Source organism: Cavia porcellus, unplaced genomic scaffold, assembly GCF_034190915.1.
Source record: "Cavia porcellus strain 051 isolate PalLab524CR breed Dunkin Hartley unplaced genomic scaffold, mCavPor4.1 scaffold_30, whole genome shotgun sequence".
Lineage (NCBI taxonomy): Eukaryota > Metazoa > Chordata > Mammalia > Rodentia > Caviidae > Cavia > Cavia porcellus.
Genome location: NW_026947513.1, coordinates 19,278,397 through 19,288,759, shown reverse-complemented (window position 1 = coordinate 19,288,759; position 10,363 = coordinate 19,278,397). Strand labels below are relative to the sequence as shown.

At 38.0% G+C, this 10,363-nt stretch overlaps 1 protein-coding gene and 1 long non-coding RNA gene across 6 annotated transcripts in view; one reads left to right on the top strand and one right to left on the bottom strand.

Annotated features, from left to right (window-relative positions):
- Nucleotides 1-1,307: 1,307 nt before the first annotated feature.
- LOC134474071 (uncharacterized) lies at nt 1,308-4,649 on the bottom strand. The gene is made up of 4 exons (XR_010044662.1): nt 4,559-4,649; nt 3,373-3,423; nt 2,474-3,138; nt 1,308-2,092 (listed from the first exon to the last, which is right to left on the bottom strand). It is a non-coding gene; the product is annotated as an uncharacterized LOC134474071 (long non-coding RNA).
- Nucleotides 4,650-9,241: 4,592 nt separating this feature from the next.
- Nucleotides 9,242-10,363, top strand: part of Tmem156 (transmembrane protein 156) — a 45,377-nt gene continuing 44,255 nt past the window's right edge. Inside the window, exon 1 of one of the 5 annotated variants that reach the window (XR_010044679.1) lies at nt 9,242-9,492. Coding sequence is in view for 2 of the 5 variants with exons in the window: in XM_063240520.1 (XP_063096590.1) it covers nt 9,405-9,492 (88 nt within the window). In the remaining 3 variants the exon portion in view is untranslated. The remainder of the gene's footprint in view (nt 9,493-10,363) is intronic. The other 4 variants (XR_010044677.1, XR_010044678.1, XM_063240520.1 and 1 more) reach the window with 4 other exon arrangements.

Sequence of the window (10,363 nt, the reverse complement as noted above, 5' to 3'; positions counted from 1 at the left end):
CATTTCTTCCTTTAACTTTGAGTGTTGGGTATTTTATCCCAGCAATGAGAAAAGTAACTAAATCAATATGAAAAACATTATCTTGTCCTAACCAGAGCCAAGATTAAAAGCCCTTCCTGATCTCCTGGCCTGTTGTGGTTTAGATCTAGAGTGTCCTCCTGAAGCCTCAGGTGTTCAAGGTAGGGCTTTTAGACGGTAACTGGATCACAGAGGCTCCATACCATCAGTGAGTTAATCCACTGATGAATCTATGGCTGGATGTGCCTTTGGAGACAGGGCTGGTTGGAAGAAGCAGGGCTACTGAGGGCAGGACCTGCAAAAGTAGATCATCCCTCTCAGCTCCTCCCTTCTCTCTCTGCTTCTTGACCTTCAGGATGTGAGCAGTTTCCCACGCCCCAGATATTTCACTATGGCCTTCCTGCCTTGGAGTCAGCCAACTATGGGCTGAATTCTCTTGTAACTATGGGCCAATTTAAAACTTTCCTTCTTTAGGTTTCAGGTGTTGGGTACTCTGCTTCTGGAATGGAAAAGTGGTTAAGATGAACTCCATTCTTCCTCCTTGTCAGTGGGACATGACATGGTCCCAGTCACATTGTAGGACTGTGCTAACAACATAGGAGACCCTTCTGCTGGGGAGACTTGTTCTCTACACTCATTACAAGCCCCTGTCAGCCCACTGCTTACAGTCCCAGAGTGTTCATAGAAAAACTGCCGCACACACCACTAGAGACATGGGAAGGAATGTGCATTCTCTCACGAACATGTTTCCATTCACCTGAAGTTCTCCTATAATCAGACTGTATTTTCCAGCTGGCAAAAAGTAAACCTAACTCTATTCATCCTCCAGGACTCTGCTTCATATGCTGTAGTGATCCTCTGTTGTTTTGAAGGCCACCTTTGCATATTGGTGTAAGATTCTTCTATTCAAAGGGTCTACAACATATCATTTATCTCACTATTCTGACTTTAATTATGTTCGTTCATCTGGAATGCCCGTCTTTCTGATGCTGGTGGATCTCAACTCAGCTCCAGGGTAATCCCTATCTGGAACTTACCAGGCTGAATGTACCCTGCAGTACCCTGCATACCTCTCTATTTTAGCAGTTACTCACTGGGCTTTGAATGTTGGTTTATTTGTCTGTTTCCTTGACTACTGACTGCTACAGATACTTATGAATATTTTCTGAATGAATCAATGAATGAATAAAAACACTTTTTGCCTACAAAGCCTTGAGAAATAGCAACTTAATAGGGTATGACCATTTCCCTCTCTGAGTATTACAACAAAAACAGACAAGGACAAAAAATAGACAAGAATTTGCCTCTAATTTACAGTGTTGTACCATTAGTTTCATGAAACTTTAGAAAATTTTCAATTTAGGATTCCAAAAACTTGTAAGAACAAGGGTTATGAAGGAATAAACATTAAGTGTTTGTGTTTATTGCCATGCATTAAAAATTATTCCAGTATCTCAGTATAGTTAAACCTTTAAAAATAACAGTTGCATAAGTACTAATTGATGGTGATTTTTCACTAGTTAAAAAACATCTTTCATTTGACATATTACTTCCTTGTCACTAACAGATAGGAACCATTCAATCAGCTTTCTATTTTCATATGTTCAGAGAAATTCATGATTGCTATACAAGTTTAAGCATTCAAGTTTGTTACTCTGCTGATAATTTGCTTACAAAGTATCCAATATTAACAAACTACTTCTTATGCAGGAGTGAATCAACAATGATGAATCAAGCAGGTATGTAAACAGAAGTTGTCTTCTTTATTTTTTTTCTTCTCCTCCTCCTCCTCCTCTTCCTCTTCCTTCTCCTCCTTCTCCCCATACCAAACTCAAAACCTAGAGCTTGCCAGGCAGACCCTGTGCCACTGAGCTGTGTCCCCTGTCCCCTCAAAGTGTTATCTTTATTCTTCCTTCCTTGGAAAGAAAGTCTTTATTCTTTCTTTCTCGGCTCCATTTTGTTCATCTTTTCTGAACCACACATCATCTGTGTTCACACTTGCATTCTATATTCAGAGTCTATACTTGGCCCAGAATCTTGAGGGAGGATTCTGACTGAGTAACAAGCAGCTGACCTGTGATAGAAAAACAGCAGGTGACTAGAAGGTGGCACACACTGTACAGTTTGAAGACACTCAGTAATGTAAGCAATACAAAGGAGAAGGAGAACAAGTATCTCATTCTCCCTTGCTGCAACCCCAAGAAAATAAAAAAATTACCATTTAATTATCATTTAATTCATAAGGACTCTCTAGTTGCAGCCTGTTTTTCTTTTTTTTTTAAACCTGAGACTGCATTTATTGGCTATGATAACTTTCAAACTCTGAGCAATTGATTTTACTCTATCAAAGAGTCAATCCTTACATTATTCTAGCATCATGAAGAATGTTTGATCATGTGTTTCTCTTTACCCCTGTAATTAATAAGTTAATACATTTCCGTGTCAAATTAGTTACCAGAAACTTTGTTGCTAGCCGCTGGGATACATAGTAGTCCTAGAAACTCCTTCCAGGGTGGTTTTCTCTTCTTTGTTTCCTTCGAGCGCTCCAGCTGGGTAAACCACCCTGAATCACAGTGCTTTTAGTGACTCCAGCAGACTCTCCCGCACAAGCGATTGTATCAGTACAGCGGGATTTGTTAGTGGACACAAACGGCCTTCCAGCCACAGTTGACTGGGTTGGGGACGGTCCTAGCAAAGCAGCCATGCGTGGACTTCACACCAGGAGTGGGTGTGAAGCCTGGGGCTCCGCTGCCCAGTTCTGAGCATTTCCAACGTGGTGGTCCTGAATGAAACCCGAGTTTTTCCTCCGGGAGGAAACAGAAAGAACCACAAGCGCACTTTCTGGTTCTCTGCGAAGCTGGCTGTGTTTCCCGAGTTGGCCCGGTTACTCCGCAGGCTGTTGAGCAGGTGACCTCCCCCGAGCCCTCGAGCCCCAGGGATCTTTGCAGCAGCCTCGTCCAAGTCACTGAAGGGGACAACAAAGCATCTCTGTCATCTCCTGCCCTCGGGTTTTCGTCTGTGAAACTCAAGCCCTGGTCCAGGGGAGAGCTGCCAGCCTCAGAAAGGCCACTGTAGTTCCTTTATTTCTTAATAATCTCCATTTCTAAAACAGTAAAGAGGCTGTGAGAGGGAAGAAGGGAGGGAGGGAAGGAGAGACAGATACAGAGAGAGAAAGAGGGAGAGAGAGTAGTTATAACTCACATATAATAAAATCCACCCCTCTAGCGCTAGAATCTTGACTCACACATAGTAGTTGCGTAATTAATAACACAATGAAGCTATGAAACATTTGCATGGTCCTAACAATTGCCTTGTGTCCTTTAGTCGTCAACCCCTCCCTCTGGTACCACTTACCTATTTTCTCTTCCCATGGTGTGTCATCCCCTGCCCCACACACCAGATGTCCTAGAAATGGAATCGTACAAGACCTTCATTAACATCTTTATTTTAAGCAACCTGTGTGCTGCACCTCTTTTTGGTAGCTCATCTCACCCCAGAATACCTAACATTACCTTAAAAACGTATTTTTGTGGTTATGGTCTTTCAAGTGAATGCTTGCTCCCCCTGGAATGTGAGAGCGAGGATTTTGCCTGTTTGCCACAGAATCTCCAGGGTTCAGGAGACTGCCTGGCATTTTAGAGTGCTCAGTAAATATTTGTTGAATGAACTGCAAAACGTCTGAAGAGACTGGATCTTCTCAGGACCCTCTCCTTTGTACTCTGGCAAACCTTGTTAAAAAGATTATTTTCCTTACAGAATGTGTTAATCTAAGGATTGCTGTGTGATCAACATAGATGATCATCTGCAAGTAATACAATTAGAAGTAATTAGACTGGCCGAGATTATGAATTGTCTTTTAAATTCACTTTCTAGATGATTAGATTAGCCAGAATAGAACTGGCCTGAAGTGAGTAAAATGGTGATAATGATAGTAACTATTTCATAGGGTTGTTATGGGAACTAAATGACTTAATCATGTAAGAGAGATGTTTCCCACAGTAGGTTTCAACTGGGAGCTATTCTGCCAATATCTAGAGACAATTTTTTGTTGTCATTGTCAAAATTGGGATGGAGAGGACTGCTGCTGGTATCAGTTGCCGTATACCCTAAAATGGACAGGGCAATACCTCCAAATAGAAGATTGAATTTTAGGTATTCTAAGCATCAATAGTACTGCCAGTGAGACTCCAAGTTAGTATGGTGTCTGGTGCATAGTAAGGACTGTACTTGTGTGTTTAATGGGTGGGCCTTCCTGGCACACCTCTCTGTGTAGCTTCAGAGGGGAAGTACTAAGTTGAGAGCAGTCTGTTTGCAGTCAAACTGTGGGTTTGAAACCCAGCTCTGCTCTTCATTAAACTACCTGATTTTGAACATGTTATTTAACTTCTCTGCACCTGTGCGTGCGTGTGTGTGTGTGTGTGTGTGTGTGTGTGTACAAAATCAGATTAATAACAGTACTTCCTGTCTTAGTTATTTTATGATCATCGCTGAGACAAAATACCTGATGCCCAAGTTGAGAAAGGAAAGGTTTATTTCTTACAGTTTTTGGAGGTTTCAGTCCACACTCAGTTGGCTCCAAGACAGGTGGGCATGGCTGGACCACCGTTCATGGCAGCTGCAAATGGCAAGCTTGAACCAGCAAAGAGAAAGACACACCTTCTTCCTGCCATTACATCACATCCTGGCTCCACCCCTATGTGGGTGGAGCACTGACACCAATCCAAGCACTATACAATGAACCATCACAAATGAACAATGCAAACTCATGAGGCCTGGGGGACACAGACATAAACCATGACACTTCCCTTAAAGAATTGGTAGGGAACAGAATAAAATAATCCATATAAAACATATACATATTTTTGGTTGCACATATCAAATGTTCAATGCATGCCACTGATTATTGTTGTTGTTCTCATTTTTGACCCCAAAATGTCTTTCTGCAGAATACAAGAGAGACTGGGAATGGTTTCAACTAGCAAACAAATAATTAAACCTATTCATATAAAACATACACACATCAGTATTTTATATATTAATAGGTAACTACATAAAAATGAAATTTGAATCAATATTTTTAAGGTTGTTACTAATCTAAAGTTGTTACTATCTTTTAAAAGTATGAGATCTTGCCTTTCTGGTAGAGCAGCTTGTTAAAAATAAAATATTGTCTCATTTAGAAAATGCATATCTAGCACACAATGTCCAATGATTTAGTTAAGACTTTTAATCCTGATGAAAAATCTTAAAGTGTTTTGAGAAACTGAATTCAGATATGAAGTACAATACATGAAAGTTAAATACTAAACACTAGAAATCACATTTTCAATTTATTAATATGTCTGTGTTTTAGATTTATTAATCTCTTTTTTCCCTTTTGAGACAGGAGGAAGAAAATCATAGTGAGTAATTACAGATCGGTAGCCATTGGCTATATTCTCATTGTGTTACATTTGTGAATGTGCTTTGGAAATTGCAAGACATAACTATGGAAATATAGGCCATTACATTATCATCAACTATAGCAAGTTACTACAGGAACAGATGTTTCCTTTGTTGGGAGAGGTCATGCTTATTTATGTTTGTTAGTATGCAGTCCAGGCAGTCCAAGTTGGACTGCAATTTTGTATTTAAGAATTAAAAACCACTTTAAAAACTATAAATTATTTTGTATAATGTTATAAGTACAATGATAAAGAACTGTTTCTCAGCATAAAACATTCATGCATGTACTCTACATGTTTTAGAATCTATCACAAGAGAATTAGGGGAAGGCTGGCAATGTAGCTCAGCAGTAGAGTATTTGTCTAGAATGTGTGAGGCCCATCTCCAGCACTGGGGGAGGCAGGGAGACAAAAAAAGAAAGATAGAATATTTAAAAAAAAAACCCCACAAACCTCCACTGTATATGAAATGAAAAGGAAAATGCACCTATATGACAAAAATACATATTCCCAGTGGAGAAAAAGGCCTATAAGTTAATGGGAATAATATGAATATCCCAATAAAGGACATGAATGGGCACTTCATAAAAAAAGAAGTTAAAATCACCAGCACATGCAAGAAATGCTCAGAATTACTAGTGAAGAAACGCCTCTTGGGACCATACTGTGTTTGTGTCACATTAGCAAAGGTCAGCAAAATAAAGTGGCTGGTGCTGAAGTTTGGAGCTATAGGGACACTTTCAGCTACAACTGCCAGATGTGACTTCTGGGAGTCAATTGGCTGTACGAACCAAGAGCTTCAGAAATATTTATGTTCTTTTTTCTCAGTAATTCTACTGTACAATCAACCTCAAAAATTTGTATATATATATATATATATATTCACATTGTGATACTATTAATACATTTTTACATGATATAGAATACAGTTAAATGAAATATGATCCACTCATGGATCATTAAAGAATTGAATGCAGGCTTTAAGAATAACTTTCCCAGCGTTGAGTAACTGAGAAATGGTGGTACAGGAAGGAGAAGTTTGAGAAGACAGTAAATTTAATGGAACATGCCCCGAGAGGACAGCCAGGCAGCAAGGGGCCCCTCACCCATCCTTGGGTTCTGGGAGGCCCTCAGCTTCCCGCAGTTCCTCAAGGTAAATTAAGAAGATTAAATTCTAACGATGACCCAGATTCATACACTTCAGTGGCTGACATTCCTACAACTCTGACCTTCATATTATATATGTCAAAGCCGCAGATAACATGGTTAGAGAAAATTGCTTACACATCATTTAATGCTTGTCTACTCTAGGTTTGTTTATGTTTCGAACTTTTCTGTTACCTAAGTTCTATCCTCAAAATAAAATGTCAAGTGGAATCAAAGGTTAACACACAGTATGTTTATTTAAGGAACCTCATTCCTAAATTTTAGGGACTACAGATGGTTAAAATGCAACTATTGAATGATATAGTTCTGTATTTAGTAATTTCAGTTGTAAAAATTTTTTTGGTAATATTAGGGATGAATCCAGGACATTGAGTTGGCAAGTACTCTACCGCTGAGCTACATCCTGAGCCCTGTGAAACATCTGAGTGGATGAATTATGACAATCAGAAAAAGTAAGACTTCTGATTGTTTTTGACTTAAAAGATACCAGCTGCTATTTGGAGCTTGTCATTTGGCCATTGTTTTGCTAACACTTTAACCAGTGGAACTGTAAACAGAATGATAAAAGTTTTTATAACTATTGGATTAGTATTGGATTAGCTGAATAATTCACGGACAATAAAAAGCTTCCTGAAATATCTGAGGCATAGTTAATTTTCTCAAGATTTGCTAACTCAGAGATTATACAGTGATGTCAAGCAAGTGAATCACAGGCCAGCTGTGAGATTCTGATTCCTTATGTCTTCCAAGTGGCCAGTCTGTGGATTGGGATTTACAGTCTCTCTACTGATCTCCTGATGCCCATCATCTGGTCATCGCCAGAGAAACCAGGTGCAGAACACACATGTCCAGGAAGACAAAAGCCCATGGGGCTGCTAGAGAAAAACGCCTTTCAGGTGCCCAGGAGTAATCTAACCAGCCTTAGGTCAGTGTGATAGGGAGTAGGGTGTGTGTGTGTGTGTGTGTGTGTGTATATGCACACGTATCTGGACGAAGGACCACCACAACAATTTGCAAATCAGTAAGGATAAGTACTGGCAAGTGCAAGATCCTGAGTTGGATTCCCAGTACAAAAAAAAAAAGAAAGTGAAAATTAAGGTTGAAAAAAATAGTTAGTTAACTGCTTTTAAAGAAAACTGGTCAAAAAATTATGACTTGATGGTGATAATAGCAAGTAAGTAGTTGGTTGATAAATTTGTTACACTGTGATAAAATTTTTAAAAATTTGGTAAAATTATGGTTTGAATGTCTACATTCATAAATAAGAGTTAGAATGAGGAAATTATACAGGGTCAAACATGGAGAGTAGATTATTACTAACCATTAAGTAAAGCCTGGAAGATGGAGACACAAGAAGAGAGAATGTCTCCCACACCTTCTCATCAGCATCTCTACTGAAGACTTCTGCTGGTCCGTGTGCTAATGAGCCCTTCCAGTCAGACATACAGGGCAGGCCATGACTCTCCTGGGTTCTTTCCTTCTTTGGAATGATTTTTTTTTCAGTGCTGGGGATTCAGTGTGAGCTGAGAACATTCACACTGAGCTATAAATCTAGCCATTTTTATTTTAAGACCTTAAAAGTCTTAATAAGTTACTAAATTACCCATGCTGGGCTTGAATTTAACAATCCTCCCCTACCTCCACTGCCCTAAGCCCTGGGATTTCAGAGATGCACCATCACACCAAGTTTGAAATGATTCTTGCAGCTGTTCTTAAAATAAGTTAAATGTTTGGTGGTACCATTTTGACGGTTCTTGCACTGAGGTCTTAAAATCTCCTAACCTGTGATTCTTATCTGTCCATCAGTTGCTTTTCCAATCAGAAAAAAGTCAGTTAATTCACTCAGCAGATTCACAGCTCAGCTTTTATCTGGCTTCCTGCTCTTTACCATCTCATTGTTCCCCACAGAGCCCACAACTGGGTGGGCGAGAATAAGAAACAGGATAAATAGATAAATGGCTGGTGGGTGGTTGTGGGAGTAGAGAAGGGCATGAACAGGGAGAGAATGATTGGTTAATTTTTTTAACGAAAACAAGAATAGTAGAAATGTCATTTAGACTTTCTAAGTAAAAATATTGGCTTATACATATACTTTATTTACCATGAATGTTCCCCACCCTTCATTTATATTCTAGGACCTAGTAGTTTATTTTACAGGATTATCATAATGAAAGATCACTTGTAAAAAATAAGAGCACAAAATGTGGATTTTGTAACAATAATCACAGTGATTATAGGCATCATGGTAACGTGTTCCATTCTACTGCTTAGATGCAGGATAGGGAAGTAGAACTAAACATTTACATGAGTCTTTATTGTACATTTTGTACTTTTTTACTGTCCTAAAGATACATTGTTTTGAAAAGCAAATCATAGTACAGTACCTGGCATTAAGAGGGATCAACAATCACTTAATCAATGAACGAATGATGCCCATACAACCAGGGGATTACTAACGTTCATCGTTTTTATTTTTGAGGAGTATTTTGGTGAAACAGATTCAAATTTAGGTGAGGGTAAAACCCCTTTGCTTCCTGAGATCTTTCTTGTTTATGCTTTGAAAGTGCTTATGAGAAGATAGTTTTCTTAATGGAAAGTAACTTCAAATGAAGAAGTCTGAGTTCAAGGCCTCCTTTTTTCTAAAGTCTGACCCAAAAGGAAGTGAGTGTGAGGTGAACTGCATTGACTTACAGCACCACAGAGATAAAACTCAAAGCAGGAAGCGATATTTCATCAGTGTACTGCATGGAGCACATTTGTGTCATGTGAGTAGACATGACAAAAACAGTGCTTCTTAAACTATTTGTGGCAATAGTGATCACATTCATTTTAATTTTGCCAGAGTATTTCAAGACACCAAAAGGTGAGTGTATGATTATAATCTAGCTTTCCTTTCTTAATTTTTAAAAATTGTCAGCTAATGGTTACAGAAAAGAACTAGGATACATGTGCATGAAGTGAAGTTCTGTTTGAAAAACTAGTAAAATAAAATGAAATTGTAATTTTAATTGATGGTTACATGGTACAGTAACTTTTTCATTACTTATAGCATACATAAGCATGAAAAGAAATATTTAAAGTTGGTAGTTTAGATTTCAAACACTGACTTTATAATAATCTTTTGTCACATGATTTTGCTCTTTGAAAGTTTACTTCTTGACACTTTTGAGTACCTTTTATATTCTGGAATTATTTAATAAAGAAAGTCACATTTATTATGCTAAAATGCTTGAACTCCCTCTTTTGAAATTTAATGCAAATAATTTACTGCTGCTTTTGGAAAAATAACAGTGGACATTTTCAAAATATAATGGAAATAAGATGGGTACAAATTTAAGCAGGTGTGTGTGTATTTATGACTAGAGAAAAATGGAACAAAATTAACTCTGTGACTATTTCAGAGAATTGTTACATGACTGCTGAAACTTAGGATTAGGAAAATAGAGATAAATTTAAGCTATTTTTATATTCTAGTAAAAGATCTGAAAATGTATTAGTATAAATGTTTTGGTAGTATTTAATCATAAATTAAATAAGAAAAAGTAAAAAATAAAGTGTTGTATTGTATCATTAAATAGAAATCATGAGTTTATTGAAACCAGAGAAAAACTCATATTTGATTCCTTGCTGCAATGAATATTTATTGTTGTATGTATGTTATACTAAGAAGCCAGATAAGAATATTTTTGCTAGCTATATTTGATGCCATATTGCAATGCTTATTTAATGTTGAC